The sequence below is a fragment of the Peromyscus maniculatus genome, chromosome 21 (genome assembly GCF_049852395.1).
Source record: "Peromyscus maniculatus bairdii isolate BWxNUB_F1_BW_parent chromosome 21, HU_Pman_BW_mat_3.1, whole genome shotgun sequence".
Classification (NCBI taxonomy): Eukaryota; Metazoa; Chordata; class Mammalia; order Rodentia; family Cricetidae; genus Peromyscus; species Peromyscus maniculatus.
In genome coordinates this window covers 8417808-8437387 of record NC_134872.1, presented here as the reverse complement: position 1 = coordinate 8437387, position 19580 = coordinate 8417808, and the positions used below count along the sequence as shown (strand labels likewise).

The window sequence follows — 19580 nt, the reverse complement described above, 5'->3', positions numbered from 1 at the left end:
AGTTAAAATGTAATTAAATATGACGGGCTAGCAGGATGTAAGCCAAGCTTTGGAATGCTAATCATCAATTACCACATCCCCTTAGGGGAATCAAGGAGTGCTCTATGCTGGAGTGGGAGCAGGGAACTGGGGGTGGGCAGCTGAGTGAGATGTAGAGTATGAAAACAGACACCCCCCTCATGCTCATTCAAACACTCCACGAATGTCCCTGGACACTCCCTTTCTGTAACTGCCACAGGCGTTAGAAGCTTTCACCGTGAGTTCGTAGGATGAGCTGGCAGGAGGGTCCTGACCTTTTCTTTGAGAGGAAACTACTCTAAAAGGGAAAATTATGATCTGAGCCGAGAAGGTAGAACCCAAGGCCAGCTTATATTAGGGCAGCAAATGCATTTGCATCTGCCAGGCGGACGGCGTCATTGCCCAAGTCTAGGAATCCCTGAAGGGATGTTAGGAGAGAGGACTATGATTAGCTCCAAAAATGCGACCTCTTCCCTGGGCAAGGGTCCGTCCCGGAGCCCTACACCCTGTCCACACATTGAAATTCCCTAAGGAAGTAAAAAGGATGCCACCACCACCACCAAACACACACCTCCTGGGACTCCGAGCTTTAGTTGGCCTGGTTTTGGTGCAGAATTGGCTCTTGATATGTGAGCAAAGTAGTCTGGCTGAACTCAGCTTCAAAGCAGGCCTCGAGACTGAAGACCAGGTCAGTTGAATGCTTTTACAAATCTCACTACATGTGCCTTGAGGCCAAGAAAAAAGAAACAAAAGTGTGGGGGTGATGGGAGAGCATGCACACATGAACACACACACACACACACACACACACACACACACACACGCACGCACGCACGCACTCACGCACGCACGCACGCACGCACACCCGCACACAGACAGACACTCTCTGTTAGGAAAATATGCTGAGATATGGTACCTTGTGGCACTAGATGTCAGATGTTTATGTTTGAACCTGCTGGGGTGAGTGCCTGGCTCCAAGGTGGAGGTTCCAGAAGCCAGGGCTCAGGCCCATGTCCCATTCTCAGCTGCCCTACTGCTGGATCTTCTGATTTTCAAGAAAAACCAAAAACTGTATTTTAATGAAACATCTCCCAATTGATAAATGGATGCTAACTCAACTTATAAAAATACCCAGGAAATGAGAGAAATAGGTCCGTGTGCCTTCTCCAACAGGCAGCTTAGGGCCTGCTGAGCATGGGAGAGCTCCTGGGGCGGTGCCCTGCCACCTTGGGTCTGTAGTGGAGTCAGGCAGACTCATCCCAGTTTTCCTCAGCCTGGCAGGTACAAGACTCTTAACAAACAGCTGTTGAACAGGCAAACAGGGAGAATGCCCAGGAAGCCTGGTAGTTAAGATACTGTTACATCCAGTTAAGTGTCGACATAGAAGCACTTGGGAACTAGACCAGGCCTGCTCCGAGGCCTAGTGTTAGATGGCGTCAGACATCCAGACCTTGGAGCTCTCTAGAATGAGAGCTGTGGGCTTGGTGTCTGTGAGGAGGACATAATCTCAAGCATTGCTTCTGGAGAGCCAGTAAGCAAAGGCATGCAGACCAGTTAAGCTGTTGGAGCAGGCAGATCCTGCTTCACCCAATGTGGAAGGTCTCTCTTTTTCCCATGCCTGGTCCGTAGATCATCTCTAGGTGTGATTAAGGAGAGGAATGTGGTCCTTGGTCCATCACATACCCAGACAGGAAAAGCCATGTGTATAGAGGCCTGGCAGGCCTCTTGTGGGGTCAGCACAAGAGGCCTACTCATAAAGAACTGTCATAGACATCTCCCCGTGGGCCTCCATGCTCACTCTCAGCCTTAATACCTGTCACGTCTCAGTGCCATCGGACTGGAGAGGGCACCGCTGTCACCGCCGGAAGCTCACTTGACAGGGGACAGCCTTTATTATTTCCTCCCTTTGAAGGATCTCCAGCGTTCATGTTTGCCTTCCAGCCCTGCTCTCCAAGGCTGTAAATAAACATCCGGGCCAGCCCTTCCTGGTCCTCGCCACCACTGCCTGGGCTTCCTCTCGTGGCTCTGCTTGGTTTGGTTTGGTTTTTAAATTTTCCAATCAAATTTATACATGTCCACAATTTTCTCGTTCATTTAGAACCCCAGAACGTAGCAAGCAGAAGCAGCAGGCCCTTGCTCACCCTCCTAACCCCAAGTTCTCCACAGAGACAACTGCTTCCCTTTCCCTATATTAGAAGACCTGTACTATTTTGAAAAGGTGATGTGTTTAAAGAAGGGTGTATTTTAAAATGGCTTCAAAATGTCTTCCTCTCCCCTGTCTTCTTCCAGAGACTTAGAAATAAATGCATACCCCCGTTTCCCTGTCCCCTTCCAGCTGCCTGGTCCTTGCGGGGAGCAGGGATGTGCTGTCATGTACGTGGCCAGGTTGTTTCCATCCATCCTGAGGGAGCCCTGCAGCGCAGCCTGAGTTCCCGGTGCCGTCAGAGCGGGAACCCGTCCTCCACTGAAGGGCAGGCCCCTGGTGTGAGGGACCAGGAACATAACTAGCTGGACCTGGGTCCGTCCCACTTCAACTTCCTCTAGTAGCACTTCAGAATGCTTCTGACCCCACTCTGTCCAGTGTCAACTGTGGTCTGTGACCATTGGATGAACATGTGCATTCCTTCTTCTGGTCCACACTGTGACACTTCTAAACTGTCACTCCAAACTGGAGCACTGGCCCCTCATGCAGAGGACCCGGATTCTGTTACCAGCATCCACACAGTGGCTAAGAACCATCTGTACCTGCATTTCCAGCAGACCCGATGCCCTTTTTGGCTACTGCAGATACTAGGTACCCATGTGGGACACAGACATACATGTAGGCAAAATCTCATACATAGACAATGAACTGTGTTTTAAACCACTGATGTGCTGTGTCTCCCTTGTGAAAATGATCTACTGTCTTCCTGCTTTGGAAGGTACCATTGCCTCTGTTTACCCTTCCTCCCTCCACACCCTGCTTTGTGAGACCGCAGCTTCACTTGTCTGCAGTCAGGGTTGGCGCTAAGGGGCCTGCAACGACTCTGAAGTGAGCGTTGAGCTCACACTTGCCTGGCAGTTTGGCTGAGAACTGGCTTTTAGTCAGCGTGGGGAGGAAGTTCCTCCATCCTCTGCCGCAGTGAGTCTGATTCTATCTCCAGTTGACCCTCTCACCCCACCTGGAAACACTGGCCCTTGTGCTTCTGAAGGGTAGCATGCTTTGGTATGGATGCTCCTCATTTATCGTGTGCTGTGGGGAACTCTGACCTCTGCACCTTGGGGAAGACCCTGCATATCTTCTGCTTTCCTAGCGGCTGCTTTCTGCTCTTTTCATAGGAGTGTCGGCCTGAATAGGGGACTCTCCTCTGCCTCTGTCATCCTGGGAAATTGCCTCCACTTAAGACTTCTAACCTTTTTATTTTAGCGGGTGGTTTTAATTTACAGAAGTGATTTTTTTTTGTTTCATTTTGTTTTTAAATGGCCCTCTCGTTGTATAATTTTATTATTTCAGAGGAGCAACGTTTTATTTTCTCTTTCTGAGGATAACAGGCTTTTCCCCCTCAAGTTTCGTTCTACGAAGTAAATTGTAGCTGTATCCTCAGAGTCATTTTCTTTGTTTGCTTTCAGCCTGTGTTCAGTCCAGAGTCTATTCTTTGCTGATGTTTGATGGATTATTCACCTTTAAACATCTTACGCTGAGAAAGTGGAAGTCTTCTGTCTATAGATGGGTTTGTCAACACCATTATCAGGCAGGGGCTACTGTGTAGTCACTGGGAGACCCCTGCCACCAAGTCAGGATAGCACGTCACCACCTCCTGGTGGCTTCTCACTGAAATGCTCTTTGACCTGGGCATGACCCTCTCCATTAAATATGCTAGGTGGTAGCTCAGCTCCTGCTACAGGGAGACCCTCCAAGCCGTGTCATCTGAACAGCACCCCTAAACGGATCAACTCGGATATGTCTCTACGCAAGAATCCAAGCTCCTGGAGGATGGTACCCATGAGGGAAGAAGAATTAGGGAAGTAACCCTAGCTCACTAGGACCCTAGGACCCTAGGACCCAGTCTCAGGCCGATGTCTAAGCCCAGATTGTGGGGAACTGACAGCAGAGGACATGAAGAGGACCAGAGTGTCACCACTGGGGTGTTCACTTCCAGCCTCTGGCCACCAAGGATCCAGCCTGTGCTGTGTCTGCACTTCCCCTGAGGCTAGACCACCTCTGTTCAGGATGAACTCCATCTTCTGTGATGTCGGAAGGAGGACACGGAGTTTGGAGAATGCTTCTGTTCCTTTCGCGCTCTGTCGGCCGATCTTTCTTGGCCCAGCCCTCTGCCTTCAGCTCTCCCAGCTGGCCAGTGGCTTAGGACCTGGGCCTGCCCAGAGTTCTGACAGGTAATGCCTCCTGTTTCTCCAAGATGCTGATGCAGAGGAATGGTCCCATCAGCTCAGCCTTAGTGTGTGTGTGTGTGTGTGTGTGTGTGTGTGTGTGTGTGTGTGTGTGTGTGTGTGTGTGTAATATAAGACATGTGACCAGTTTTTTACTGGCCTATGAGTGGAAGAAGCAAAGATTAAGCTATTAGTTCTCTGTGCCGTGTTTAACTGCCAGTCTGACCATAGCAAACACTTCTGAACTGTGTCCACAGGGCCCCACAGGTCTGCTGTAGAAATCACTGCCTTTGATCCTGGTTAGACCACAGGGACAGCCAGGGTGGAAATCATTTCCATGTCTTGTCCAGGAGCAGCAGCACCCCTCAGTAGAGCTCCCCACATCCCTAGAGTCTTATATTTGCAGCTGAGTTAATTCCACCTTCCAGCAGGTTCATTCTTGCATCAACACAGACACTGTTTTGAGACCTTTCTCTATTTCAGAAGCTGTTTAATATACACAGAGTAAAAAGTGATATGACATTGACTTCCATTCTCATTGCCCAGGAGTGACCATTTTTTAATATTTCTCACGCACACTTCCAAGTACTTTCTAGTTTTCATCAAAGACATGAAATACTGCAGTTAACATTGACACTGCCTCTGTTCCTGTCAGCAGTCCCCTTCTTTGCCCTCTCCTGAGACAATCACTGACTCAAATTTAGCACATGTATTTCTAGAATATTTTAAAATATTTAAGAAACACGAACATTTTCATGGATCGTGTGTAAGCATTGCCGTTCGGATGGAAAGGTATCCTGGCAGTCAGGAGCCAAGGAATTCCACAGTCACCATAACCCTAACTGCGTGCAGCTCTACTCCAGGAAAGGTCTCCCCAGTGCAAGCGTACCCACTCTGCGCGCACAGGACAGGGCTTCCCCGCAGAGTTGGTAGGGCTCTAAGAGGCTAGGCTCAGGTCCCCAGGAGGACACCAGCTCTGCTCCACTAGGGGACGGTTTCTCCAGCAAAGCATCACAGTTCTGCACGCTCTGCTCCAGCCGGGCTCCTCTCTACAAAATGTCACACTGCACGACAAACGTCACCCAAGAGATTCACTGGAAGGAAGAATCCAGGAGGGGGGTTGTCTCTAGGGTGAGAAGCAGCAGCAAACTGAACAGGGTACAGAGCTTACATAGGGTTTCTTGGGGAAGGGGGCAGAGCTTTCCAGGGAAGCTCGCGATTGGTGGATCTTTGTGATCTGATTCTTGGGCAAGCTCAGGGATTGGTGGGATTTCAAGTCCTGGTCCTGGGGTCAAGTCAGGGTCCATATGTCTTCCTTGGTCCTCTTCACTTGGCTTCGTGTTTAGCTTTCTTGCCAATGGTGAGGGCTGAGGAGGTCTCAGAGTTGTTTAGTCACCGTTTCCTAGTTCTTGTCATCAACAGAGTTCAGAGACAGACAAGAAGGTGAGAGGAAGTAAAATTGAGAGTCACAGTCTCAAGAGAGCTCTGGAGTTTGGGTAGCCCCACACATGGCCGGCTTTAATAAAGGGAGGACTGTTAGTTCAGTGAATACGAGCTGAGTATTTGAGGAGTAGGCTGAGGGTTTTTTCTCAGAATAGGCTTCACTTCTTCCTTCCCTTCCGTGGAGTCTTGGAATGAGTCACGGCAGCTTCTGCTTGATGGAGCAGCCAGTTCCCCAAGGCTAATGATGAAGAGGTGCCGTTATAATGAAGCAGAGAACAATTGGTGTGCGAGTCCCTGCTGGTTTGGGGTGTACTGTTTCCTGTCACATGATGTTCTATAGCAATACTGTTCTGCCAGTACAGAATCTTCTAGGCACTATGTAATATCCTATGTAATCTGTGCATATCCTATGTCTATCCACCCTGTCTGAGTTGGTGTGTGATGTCATAAAATATATGCTGCTTGCCTGGGCCAGGCTTTTTAGGGCACCTTCTGGCCTTAGATCTGGCTCCTGATAGTGCTGGCCTTGGAGGGAGCCTCTTTACTGTAGCTGGGGAAGAAACCACTGGTACGGCTGGGCACAGCTCACGGGGGGAGCTGTTGCCTGATGGCTGTAGGGCCAATCCTCTCACTGCATGTCTAAACAAAGAAGGCCTGCTAATACTAGCCGATAGCCGCTGCGCTTTGATCCCCTGCCACACGCCTGGGATTTCTGGTTGCATGCACACAACCATAATGGTGAGTACTGTACTGCAGGCACCCATTCCATGTAGTAAATGAGATTTAAGGGGAAAATCACTTTCCTATAGCTGCCTTGTGGTCGTGTGTGTGCGCGCGCGCACGCGTGCATGCACATGCCCCATGGCTCAGACCACTGTGATCTCCAGCTCTGGGGTAGTAATGCACACCTAAGTAAAGTTCGGTAGTTTGTGAGCCAGGGGTAAGAGCGAGGCGGTAGCTGGTGCTCCAACCACAAAGGTACTTGAAAGTTTCTCTTGTGCCCTTTGGGGAAAAGACAAGCTAATTGTCATTCGGTCCTGTTTCTGTTGTTGACCTACGTCAGCAGCCAACCAGGCTCTATCACAGCTTCCCTGCGTTCTCTGGCCTCAACTTCCTCAGGTCTGGACTGGGTGCACAGCACTGCCTGTCTCCCGGGGGGCTTCTGTCAGAACCCAATGAGGCAGTGACGGGACCACACTTTTCACTCCTGTTGATGGACACTCACTGATCAGAGCCTGACTTGACGTGTGTGACGGTTCGTAATGCTCACCCCTCGGGGTTTACAAAGATTGTCCTAATCCCTTGTTTCCTGACTTGTTTCGCCACCGCTGTGGCCGCATCATATTTCCCCTTCGTAAAGCTTCATACATGTGATTTCTCAGCCTCATTTTGAGTTTTGTGGATGAGCTTGGGAACCTCATTAATATTTATAGCTCTGTTTCATTGAAAAATTACTTGCAAGTCTCCCACAAGTTAGGAGGGGCTTTGGGGACACCAGTTTGTGTGTTGGGACCACTGCGCTGTTTGCACTGTTCTCTAATCAGTGTGGGGGAGGGTGGTTAATCTCTCCAGTGAGGTTATAGATGCCATAAGGGCTGCCTGTCTGTGCGTGGACCCCTGGACACCAGGAGGTGTAGGCTCAAGAATGCATTCATACATACAGTTAGTTCCTCCAAACCTGGCTGCTGGTCTGCTGTAGCAGTAGCCTTGGGTACCCTTGTGCCCCAACTTGATGGCTCATAGACAGGCACAGGAAAGCGTCCGTCTGGCCCATGTTCATCCTTCTTTAGCACTTAGTAAAGGCTGACACTGTCCTGGGTGCTATGCTTATGCTGTGCTTAAGTCCTCACAGACAGGTTGTAGACAACTGTCATTATTCCCATTCTGTAGATGAGAAGACTGAGGGCCCAGACAGGCTGAGCAACTTACCTAAGGACCTGGCACTATTAAAAGTTCAAACTGAGGTCTGGGTGTGGTAGCACACTTCTTTAATCCCAGCACTCTGAGAGGCAGAGGCAGGTGGATCTCTGTAAGTTTGAGGCCAGCCTGGTCTAAATAACAAGTTCCAGGACAGCTCATATAGCTAGGACTACAAAGAGACCTTGCCTCAATCAGTCAATCGATAATAGATACATAAGTAAATAAATGAATACCAAAACCACAAGGTTCAAACTGAGATCCAAACCTAGGTGCCTTAGCTACGAGGACCTAATTGAGTCTCTCCTGTCTGACCGTCAGGAGACTAGGATGGAACCCAGTGTCACCAGCAAGCCCTGTGCTGGGGACACCACCTATGATGACACATGGAGTGCTCTCGTGACCTCTGTTAGCACCTCACAACAGGCGAGGTAGATGCCTGGTGTTAATGGGTGTGTATGCACACTACCAACTGTATGTAGTGTGTTGCTCACATCAGTCCATATGCACAGTGTACATGTAGAGGTCAGAGGATAACTTGTAGGAGTTGTTTCTCCCCTTTGTGAGCTGCAGGCTCAGCATCAAGCACTGGTACCACTGATCCATCTCACTGCCCCAGTAGAGAAGAACCTTGATCAACAGCATGGCAGTCATCCCATACATGAACACATAGGAAGTCCATGCAACCCCCAGTGGACATCACTGACACCTCATTCTGGCTGTGTCCTCAAGGAGGATTCCACAGGCACCTGGGAAAAGTGTGACGTGTCCTTACGGAGCCAGAGTACATGTTGGAGCTGCAGGTGTAGGTGGGTTTTGTGATATGTAGTAAATTTCAAAATGAAGACCACATCTGTTTTTTGGCCTTTTGCTCCTGTTCAGATCCTTCATCCAAGCCTATATAATATACTATTCCTAGGGAGACATAAGCAAACATCTCCTCACCCTAGATGGGGAACCAGTGACAGACCAAAGTTAAGACACCACCAAAGTCCAACATGGTGACCCAGTGTGTTTTATTGGGGTTACTTACAGGAGCAGAAATGACTCAGACACAGCTGCATCACTAAAGCCCACCCCAGAGTGACTGACAGTTCACAAAAGGGAATGTGGAGCATAATGCACAGCCCCCAGCAGATCAGCAGGCTGGAGAGTGCCCTTTCCAGACAGTGAGCTGGTCTGAGCCTCTTCCAGGCAGCTGAGTCTTCTAGTCTGAGAATGTCTCTGAGCAGTCCTTACTGATTTTATATACTTGGGGAGGGAGGGGGCCTTTTGAATCTGGTCAGTTTCAGGGACTTCCTGAAGCCTTTGAGTTGTTCACTTCCTGAGCTTCCCTGAGAATGGACTGTCTCAGCTCCCGTAGAACTTAGAGCTTTCCTCCAAGGTGCAGGTTTAATCTTGGAAGGAATTGCTGCCCATCAGCCTGGCCCTGGTTAGGTGGGCTGCCACCCCGGAGCCACCCTTGACCTTTCCTGAGATGTACTGTTCAGTACTCAGGAAGAAACACTGTTTGGCAAGGTGACCATTAAGCAGCCATTTCTAAAGCTCACAGAATGGCCACAGCCTTGGCTGATATGGCATCATGGTGCTGGTTTCCTTGGTTCTATGAGAGCTTATTCCAAACATTGTTCTCTGAGATCACACAGCAGTTATAAACAGGGCTCAGATGACATTCCAAAGCCCTCCATTTCCTCACGGAGGGGCATCATTTGAAGATGTTTTGACGAAGTCTAGGGAACACACTCTGGAAAGTGGGGAGGGTGGAGGAGGGTGCTCGTCCCTGAGTCCAGGCAGCTTCCTTCCTCTTTGCTCTTTGGATTGGTATCTAGTTCTGCTGGAAATGAGATCATATATTCACCTCTCAGGCTGTGTTAGTGAAAATGAACTCTAATGTGATTAGATACTAATGCAATGTAATGGAGGATTGGTATTAACTTGAGACCTTCTGATCTTATTACTCCACAAACTCAGGCTCCCGCCTGCTCAGCTGCTGCTCTGCCCTGAGCCCCAGGCCAGGCAAAAGTAGAAGAGAAAGGCCACAGGAACCTGCAAGGAGCGAGACCTGTGTGCCAAGAACCCTTCCCAGGCAGACCCACTTACCAACTGTGGCAGAGGCAAGCCTCAGGCCCGATGCTGGCCTGCTCACAAGCTTGGAGCCTTGTGCTCCGGGAGGCCTGAGAGGCCTCACATGTAGTCTTACCTTAAATCCATAGTCTCTGGAACAGTGACAGGTCAGTCTAACGTCCCCTGCTCTCCCTCCCTCCCCCTCCCATCCTGTCCTCTGTTGCAAACCCAATGATGGGTACAGGCTCTTGTGTGTCCCCGTTCCTGGCCAGCTGGAGCAGGTACCCAAACCTCCTTTAGGGGTGAAGGCGGGGTTCTGATGCCTCGCACAATCCTGCTTCTCCAACCAGCTTGTGGAACCCCCACAGCCTTGCAGACCTCCCCTGCCCACAGACTGTTTCCAGTCTGGCAGGCACCCCAAGACCTAAGGGTCTAGGAAAGCAGAAGTCCCCCACTGGGAAGCAGGGCAGAGAGGCATGCATGGGGGAAGGGCAGGGGAGTTGTCATTAGGCGTGAGTAATAGTGTTTTTACAGAGAGTGATTTTTCTTACTCTGTTTTCAAAAACCTGCTTCCAGAGGCAAGCCTTTGCGCACAGGATGGTAATGACTTTTTAATGACCTTAAGAGGACTGGGGTCCAGGCAGTGGTGAGTCAGTCTCAGTGGGAGGTGCAGAGGGAGAAGGAAGATGGAACACCTGAAACCAAATGGGAAAAACAAACTGCAGATACATATATTTCCTTTGCTAGCATTACTTGGTAATTAGACAATTACAGGAAACAGCTTCCCAGCAGCTGGCATTTCTACAGTGCGGGAGGAGGGATGGCGGCCGCTGTGAGCGGCTCCCGTGCACTGTAGAAGATGTCGTGAGCTGAGGAGGGCCAGGCCAAGAGCAGGGCTCCTCTGCGTGCATGTTGGCCTCTAGGTGAGCTAGCTCAGGCCAGACAGAGGAGGAGGAATTGTCTTCAGAATGTCAGGGTTGCTTCTGAGGCAATGTCTCAGTGGGAAGTGTGCTTGCTCTGTAAGCTGGAGCTGAGTTTGGATCCCAGCACCCACTTAAACGCCAGACATGGCACTCGTGCTTCCAACTCCAGTGCTGTTGCGGGAGGCGCGTGGATTTCCAGAGCTTGCCAGCTAGCCAGTCTAGCTGAAAAAAGGCAAGCTCGAGGTCAGTGAGAGAGAGGTCTTATCTCTGGGTTCAGTGAGAGATCTTGTCTCTGGGTTCAGTGAGAGATCTTGTCTCTGGGTTCAGTGAGAGATCTTGTCTCTGGGTTCAGTGAGAGATCTTGTCTCTAGGTCAGTGAGAGATCTTGTCTCTGGGTTCAGTGAGAGGTCTTGTTTCAAACAATAAGGTGGAAAGCAGTGGAGGAGACCCCTGGCCTGACCCCGGCCTCTCCGTGTACACTCGTGGATGCGTGTACACTATACATACGTGGGAGGGGGAGAAAAGGTCAAACACTGAGATTGATTTGGAGGCCACCAGGCATGGGCCAGTCCTGTGGGGCCGTTTGGAAGCAGGAAAGGTCAGAGGCCCACAATGCACTTGCCTGCCTAGGGGCAGCTATGGCCTCCAAATGATTCCTGCAGCTCCAGGCTCAAGTGTAGACCCTGCCTCCCCTGTTCCAGCCACCCACCCCACCCTGTTTCAAAATTCTCCCTGCAGCTTCCGGCACACTCCCCACCCCTGACTCAGGCTTGGCTTATGTGTTGAATTCCCTGCTAATTCTGTCAGCAGCCCAGTGAGGCAGGCCTGCCCAGGCCACGCTTAGGTGAGAACATCTGCTTTATAGACTCCCGCCACCTCGATTACGTTTGTATCCGGCCATACTCTTGTCGACAGGCAAGCATGGTCCACAGTCTTGCTTTGTTTCTTGATGGCTTTCTAAGAACCTGTCACCGTCCATACGGTAGTGGTGACTCCCAGATGGGACAGTGCATTTCCTGCCTCCTTCAATGACATCATGAGGGAAGCCCTGCCCTCCCCACAACCCCATCTCCCTGAAGACTGGATCTCCTGGCACAGGAGCCGACATGACCCATTGCCAAGGTGTCAGCCAGGCCAACTGCACCAGCTAACCTGGAGAATTGTGTTTCCTCTCAGGTCCTGGCAATCGGTCACTTTTGAAAGACAGCCTGCCTCCTTCATCCGAATCGTCGGGACTCACAACACAGCCAACGAGGTAAGGCCTCCCTCCTGAGTAGTGGAGTGGTATTTCCAGATAACCAGTTAACCACCACATCCCGGTTCAGTGGAGCTGGCTGTCCTGCCTGGTGCTGGCCTGTTGTTACCGCAGGTCAGTATAAAGGAAGTCCCCACCTTATCCAGAGGGGTGCCATTGTCAGGGCTCTGTTCACTGGCAAGAGAAAGCCACCAGCCTGCGGAATAGCGTAAGAGACCTGAGAAGTCAGGCGGCCTTCTCTCCTGGGATAACAGTGCCCAGAGGTGCAGCATCTGGTAGACGGCTGTGCTGTGGGCTCTGGGCACTGGCACCATCTCACTGTCACTGTCCACACTAGACACAGGGACAGTCAGACGGACACTCAGAAGCCTGAAAGTAATGGCTGCAGGTGTGCAGTCATGGTCTCTTTTGCTTCTTCCCAGGATTGGTTCATGGGTGTGCCACCGGAGCAGTCATGGGGGCCTCTGTGCTTGGGGTGCAGCTAGTGTGCTCTAGGCTCCTTCTGGAAGCATGTGGTGTTTTCACGTTGGGTTATAGAATAGAAGGAAGCCTGTCGGCACTGGAGCCCACACCAGCGGAGCTGACGTGCTGGCCTCCTGCCCTCTCTTGTCATGTGAGTCTGAGAGCAAGTTCTAGGATCGCGTCCTAGAGAATGCAAGGGCTGCACTAGCCACAGGGTGTCCCCACGTGAGGAGAAACACATGAGACAACAAACTGAACAGAGAACCAGAGACATGCTGGGGAGGGGGTATTCCTCCGCTTCTCAGACACAGGGCTCTACATTGTCATTTTGCCCCTGACCCACACACTGGAGAGCTGGCCAGATGTGCAAGTTGTTTTCGTGATAACCTTTCTCTCAGAAAATATCCTGGTACGTCTAGTGCTTCAAGAACAGTTTTAAAAGTGGAAATAGTGTTGTAATTTAGATCCATTTTGCCTTTTTATTTATTTAGGATAATAATGATCCACACCCACATGTGTTTCCTACAGAGAACAGCTTGTAAATAGAACCCCAAATGTTTTCTCCTACTTCTTCAAAACTTACTTGAAGATTTCAAAATAGTAAATCAACGGATACTTTTACAGATGTCTGAACTCTGGGTCGTAAGCAGGTGTGAAACCTGGCATGCAGGAGGGCAGCTCTGAGCTCGAGGCTAGGCTCGGGACACAGCACCAGGAAGCCAGGCTTGTAAGAGCAAGACTACCCTTAAAACCAGAATAAATAGATAAGTGGATAGCAGGCATAGGCCACTTTACTTTTTGTGTTATTTCAAAAACAAATTTGAATTTGCATTTAATGTTTTGCTTTCAAATGAATAGTTTTTAAATTTGACCAATAAGTTCCAATTGTTCTTTTTTTAATTTATCTTATTTGTAATTAAGTGTATGAGTGTGCATGGGGGTACCTTTGGCTTCAGGTCCCCTTTAGCTGGATTTACAAGCAGTTGTGAGATGTGCCTGATGTGGGTGCTGAGAACTACTCCTCATTCCTCTGCAAGAGCAGGACGTGCTCAACCACTGATCTCAACCACTGATCTCAACCACTGACCTCAACCACTGATCTCAACCACTGACCTCAACCACTGATCTCAACCACTGATCTCAACCACTGATCTCAACCACTGATCTCAACCACTAATCTCAACCACTGATCTCAACCACTGATCTTAACCACTGACCTCAACCACTGATCCATCTATGCAGGCCTGAGTTCTAATGTTTTTTCATTTTACATACCAACCACTGTTCCCCCTCCCTCCCCTTCTCCTGTTCCCCTACCCCACCCCATTCCCCGCCCCCATTCATTCCTCGTAGGGGGTAAGGCCTCCCTTGGGTAGTTAACACTGGTTAGCAAACCAAGTTGGGGCAGGACTAAGCCCTTCCCCCTGCATCACGGCTGAGGAAGGCATCCCACCATAGGGAATGGGCTCTAAAAAGCCAGTTCATGTACCCAGGATAGGCCCTTGTCCCATTGCCAGGGAGTTCTAATATTTTTTACCATTTATACTTTATATGTGGATTACTCCTAAATTAAAACAACAATGTAACTTTCTCTATGCAATAACAAAGCTAAACTATTTACTATTCGAAGTCTTTCTAATGCAGCGAGCCCCTGTCCCTACAGGAAGTCTAGTCTGCTAAAGGCCTAGATGGAACTCCACAGTGATGCGTTATGACGAAGGCTTCTCAGGTCAGGAGGATGGGGACTGGTCAGGGCTCTCCAGGCCCACACTGCACCATCACCACTCCGACCAAGGCAAGCGACAAACAACCTTAGACATCAGATTTCAAAGCAGTTCTTCCTGAAGCATCACTGCCTGTCATAACGCTGTAAAATAGGGTGCAGGGTCTCTCTTAAGGGTGTTTCCTCCAGGTCTCTGCAGGCACCTGGTGGGGGCCTGGACAGGGTGTTGGTGGGCCTAGCTGGAGGGCAGCCTGACATGGTCATCTGTCTCATTTGACTGATGAGTAACTTCCCTAGCTGCCTTGCAGAGTCAGTTATTGATTGGGAAAATAAAGCTTCAACACACTGTTGTCAATTGGAAAACATCTTAAATCATAAAATACATGATGAACAGGACTTCAGGATAGAATCCATAAACTGCCATTCTCCGAGGGCACTGAAGGACCAAGCAGGCTGCGTCTCCCGGGTGGGGAGGAGGTGGCAGACCTTGCTGTCCCCATTGGTTTCTTTATATCTTCTGGAAAAAGGATATGCCTGTCGCCTGTCAGGACAGAGAGGAGGGCGACTCGGGGCTGGCTGGGCGGGACACCTGGGGACAGCTCTAAGGGAACTGATGTGGCCCAGGCAGGAGTGTAGAGCTGACAAGGCTGGGGTGAACGTCCAGGAAAGTGCTGTTCTCTGTCGGCCCAGGGGAGCCAGTAGCGTGCTGTCATAAATAGTGGGGAGGAGAGGCAGGGTTTCCTCAGCCCGCCCCTGCTCAGCTGCCAGGGGACTCCTGCGCCGAGCTCAGCCTGCATTGCTGGGGCAGAGCCCTGTCTGCTGTGTGGCTAACATGATAATTGTTCCTCATGACGCAGGAGGGTGGCCTTCCCGGCCAGGGTGCACAGTCTGGCTGGTGGAGGAGCGGCTCACCCTTCTGCCTTGGCATGGCCTTTCTTGGAAAACATTCCTGGAAAGAGAGTTAGTGAGGACACTAATCACAGGCTCCTGTCCATGATCCCATCTAAGCCTGGCGGTCCTCCAAGGCCCTGCCTTCTCCTGCTTACTGTGGGCGTGGAGCCAGAGTCTTCTCATATGGATCTGGGGGTCTTGGGCATGCAATTCTTACTGTGGCCTTCATTTTAGAACAGCTCTCGGTTCCCTTCAGCTGAGTGCTTAGACCACAGACTCTGCTGATGTTGCTGTTGTCAAGTTGCATAGAGAACCTGGCTTCTAATTTTTGTTTGTTTTGTTTGTTTATTGGTCACAAAATACACAGTTGTGTACATAAAGAAGAACATGAGCACTCTGTTGCCTTGCTGGGGAGGTCTTGAGAGAAGGCATACAGAGCAGGGGTGTGGGGAGCCCCTGAAGGGCCTCCTGAGAGTGGAAGGCCATTCAGGGACAAGGTGTCCTAGTCAGTATGCAAGTGTGGCTGGAGATGCTGCTTGTTGGGAGGCCTTCTGAAGTCTGTACAGCCTGGAGCCTGTGGTGGATTCGGCCTTGACCTCCAACTGACTTAGAATAACAGGGGGCAGAGACCGGCAGGGCTGGAAGAGGCTCCCAGGCCCAGAATTCTGTGTCTGGCCAGGCCCTCCTGTGACCATCTGCTCAGCATGTGTCCTGTGGTAACCCCCATCTTCCCTCAGTTCTAGGTAGCTCCTGGCAATTGCAGCCTCCCGTTCTGTGGAGGTTCAGCTCTTAGTAGCCTGTTGGAGCATGCTTCTGGTTTCCCGCAGTCTTCTCTGTCCTCCTGGAAGTGCTCCTCCTCCTCCTCCTCCTTCTCCTCCCGTTGGACCCAGTGCTCACTGCCCACAGAGCGTGGGCAGACAACACAGCACGTCCCATCCAGCTAGGTGTGCATCCGGGTGTGCTGAAGGACACCAGGGCCCCGTGTGGTAGGACCCTTTAGACACGTGCCTCAGACCAAGAGAGACTCCACAAGTGCTCCAACTGCTAAGAAAGGGGACAACTGCTGTCGCTGCCCAGCTGGAGTTCCTGGGCAAGAAGGCTTGAGTCAGGCAAGAGGAGAGCCCCGAGGATCTGACCCAATCAATGCCCACTGCACTGTGGCTAGGTGTATACAGTTCTCCACTAACTGCATAAGAAACTACTCTGAGGGGCAGGGAAGGCATTGCATCTGCTCAGGTTGGCTCTTGACATCGGACTGCTGTGTCTCCCAGAAGATTGTGACAAAGAGTGAGGTGCCAGAGTGGACACCCTGGCCCACACCTCAGGTACCCACGTCACACTCTGATAGGCTGGCTTTGTGCACCACATATGCTAGGTCTAGGGGAGAAACTGAGGCAGAGCACTTCCACACAGGGACTGCAGCCTCTCTGCCTGGCAGTGGACTCTTTGCAGAGCCTGTCCTCAGGTGACATTTGTATCTCTAAGTCCTGTTGAAATGGTGCACAGAGGTACAGGGGCAGCTGAGATGGGCCCTGGTGTGGGTGGGTGCAGGGCTGATTGAAGGGCGGGGTTTCCTCTAGAAAGCAGGGTGTCATGGAGTACGTGGAGGAGGCCTTGCAGACCGTTCCGTACTCCGCCATGTGTCAGGAACTAAGCAGCTATGAGCTTTCTCAGGAGGGTCTCCCAGGCCAGCAGCAGCAGGTCAGGGGCTGCATATGGCTGCCTGAGTGGCCTTCCATGCTGAGTGGACTTTATTCAGGCTCCCTTGGGCCAGGAAGTGGTTCTGGGATCTGAGGGCCACCTTGTTCCCATAGCAACATGCGGCTTTAGTGGGAAAGTAAAACCAGGAAAACAGACTCTAGAAAAACTAAATAAATGTTCCTTGCTGGCCTGGGATAATTATTTCCTAGCTCCCCTCTGGAGTGTGCCCTGACCCCTGAAGGACTCTCCTTCCATGTTCTCCCGAGACATCATCTAGGCCCAGAAGGTGCCACAGAGCAGCCTTTTGCTCACAATTCCCAGAGCAGCGGCAGGCAGCAGCAGGTGACTACAGACTCAGAGCCAAATGGAGGATAGCCACCCCTGCAGGAGACAGCCCCAGCTTGTAGGCCTCTCAGCTCCTGGGAGAGCCTGGCCCTCCTGGGGTGTTGTGTCTCCGTGGCCGGAGGATAGACACAGCAGCTGGTTTTGTGTGGCACCATGGACAAGCTACTGTGTACTAGGATAAGGTACTGGCCAGAGAGACAGTGGTGTGGGGCAGCGGTGGCCTGGGGACCCGGATGGGTTTGGTGGACAGTCCCAACCGAGGATCTGACCCAGTGCCCAATGCACTGTGGCTCTTGAGGGTAGAGAGCATGGCATGGCACACAGCAGTCCTTGCACGGGCTGGCTGGGCTAGACTGTTGTCTGGGAGTCAAGGGGACCCTCTCTCAAGAATTACCATTGACAAGATGCGGAGCCGGGAGGAGGGGGAGCTGGAGCCCTCACCAAGCCTGCGTCCTTGTCCTGGGAGGAGGGAGAGCTGGAGCCCTCACCAAGCCTGCGTCCTTGTCCTGGGAGGAGGGGGAGCTGTGGTGCTTGTGAGGAAGTTGAGAGGACAGAGGGTGAGGAGGAACAGTCAAGTGTGAGGTTCAGGGGAACACAGACTTGAGCAGTACAGAGGTGTGCAGTGTCAGGGTCAGGTACCCTCTGGGAAGGGTACTGATGTGAAGTCTGAGAAGAGCTGATGTGTGGCAGGGAGGTGGGGACTGGACATGGGGAGAGACAGGCCACACTGCCGCCTTCACCTCCCGCATCTCTGACCCCAAGTCACTTCACCTTTCTCCTTTGTAGGAGGAAGCCCTGGTTAGGCCATATCTACCAGGACTGGGGACAAGGATGCTCCCCACTTTTGGTCTGTAGGTTTGGTTTTGATTTTAAAATAACTTGAAAACATCCCTTCCAAACTAATATCAAGAAGAGGTCCTGTTAACTATTGCATTAGTCAGGCTTGTTGTGGTCTCTAACCAGGTGTCTAGGAAAACTGCTCCAGAAGAAACAGAGTTCAGCCAGGGTCACTTGGCCACGTGTGCTCATGCATGATGGCAGGGTGGTACTGCTCACAATCAGGGTTGACCATTGCTCCTCAGTGAACCCTGTCTGGCAGTGCCCTGCACAGGCACCAAAGCTGTATGTGCCTCACCAGACTCCTAGGTGACGGGTTCCAATGCCGCCAAATGAGCAGTAAAGACTCAGAAATGCACACACATTAACGAACCAAAAACCACAGAAGTAGGGAATTCTAGGGCTACCTAGGGGAGGTTCTTTTTTCCAGAACTTTCCAAAAAGTTGTAGCTATCTGTAGCTATGAGGAAGTGATACTATAAAGTAGTGCCCTGTGTAATAAGCAGTCACCAGAATCTCAACCCCATACCTAGGTATAAATACTCAGGGAAATAGCACTTACCTTTATAATACTGAGGTACTTGCCTTTAATCCCGGCACTTGGGTGGTCCCTTATTTGAAAACAGCATTTGGTGATTGAGTAAGGATGGCCATTATAGGCTCACATGTTTGAATGCTAAGTCACTATTTGTAAAGATTAGAAAGATTAGGAAGTGTGGCCTTGTTGGAGGAAGTGTGTCACTGAGGATGGAATTTCAGGTTTCCAAAGCCCATGCCAGGCTCAGTCTGACTCCCTCTGCCCGTGGATTGGGACAGAGCTCTCAACTCCGGCTCCAGCACTGTGTCTCCATGATGATAAGCCTCTGAAACTGTAAGCAAATCCTCAGCGAAATGTCTCCCTTTATAAGAGTTGCCCTGGTCACGGTGGCTCTCCACAGCAGCAGGACAGTGACTAAGAGAGCTGTTGGTTATTTGGGTGCGTGTAAAACCACAGGCATGAGAGAGAGCTTCCTGGGATGCTCTTCCTACTCTTGTTTGTCGTGGACTGCTGTTTGGTCGGTTTGGTTTTTTGAGACAGATGTTTACAGCATAGTATAAACTGGCCTCTCGCTCACAATCCCTCTGCCTCAGCGTCCTAAGTGCTGGGATGACAGGTGTGTGTCACACTATCCACGTGGTCTTCTGTTTAGGAGAAACAAAAAGAAAAGCTGTTTGTGGTCTGAATTCGGACTGCTCACATCAGCTCTGAGGTGAGCAGGAGAGTTCACTGGCTGCCATAACCGGGCTGCTCACATCTGGGGTGGTGATGGTGTAATAATGGGATGGAGGGGAGCAATCCTCAGGCCTTCATCTTCCTTATGGGCAGCCAGTGAGCGGAAGCTAACTGTCTTGGAAAGATACATCACCTTGGAAATGCAAGTCAGAAGGTGGGTCAGAAACCCTGTTTGTACTGCTTGACAGGAAAGTGGTCTGTGCACATTACCCAGAAGCCGCAGAGGCAAGGGGAGTCATTGATCAGTATTTATTCCTTTTCTCCCAATGTCTACTATAGTTCATAGTGGACTCTTGGGCTAATAGGCCCTCCCCACTATTCTTCCCTCCATTTCCTGTCCTCTTCCCTTCCCCCTCCTGT

General features: G+C 50.8%; 1 protein-coding gene across 4 annotated transcripts in view; it reads left to right on the top strand.

Moving 5' to 3' along the window:
• The window catches only part of Btbd9 (BTB domain containing 9), a 381249-nt gene that overhangs the window by 354812 nt on the left and 6857 nt on the right, over nucleotides 1-19580 (top strand). For all 4 annotated transcript variants that reach the window (XR_013046731.1, XR_013046730.1, XM_006983072.4 and 1 more), the window contains one exon: nucleotides 11910-11988. Coding sequence is in view for 2 of the 4 variants with exons in the window: in XM_006983072.4 (XP_006983134.1) it covers nucleotides 11910-11988 (79 nt within the window). In the remaining 2 variants the exon portion in view is untranslated. The remainder of the gene's footprint in view (nucleotides 1-11909; nucleotides 11989-19580) is intronic.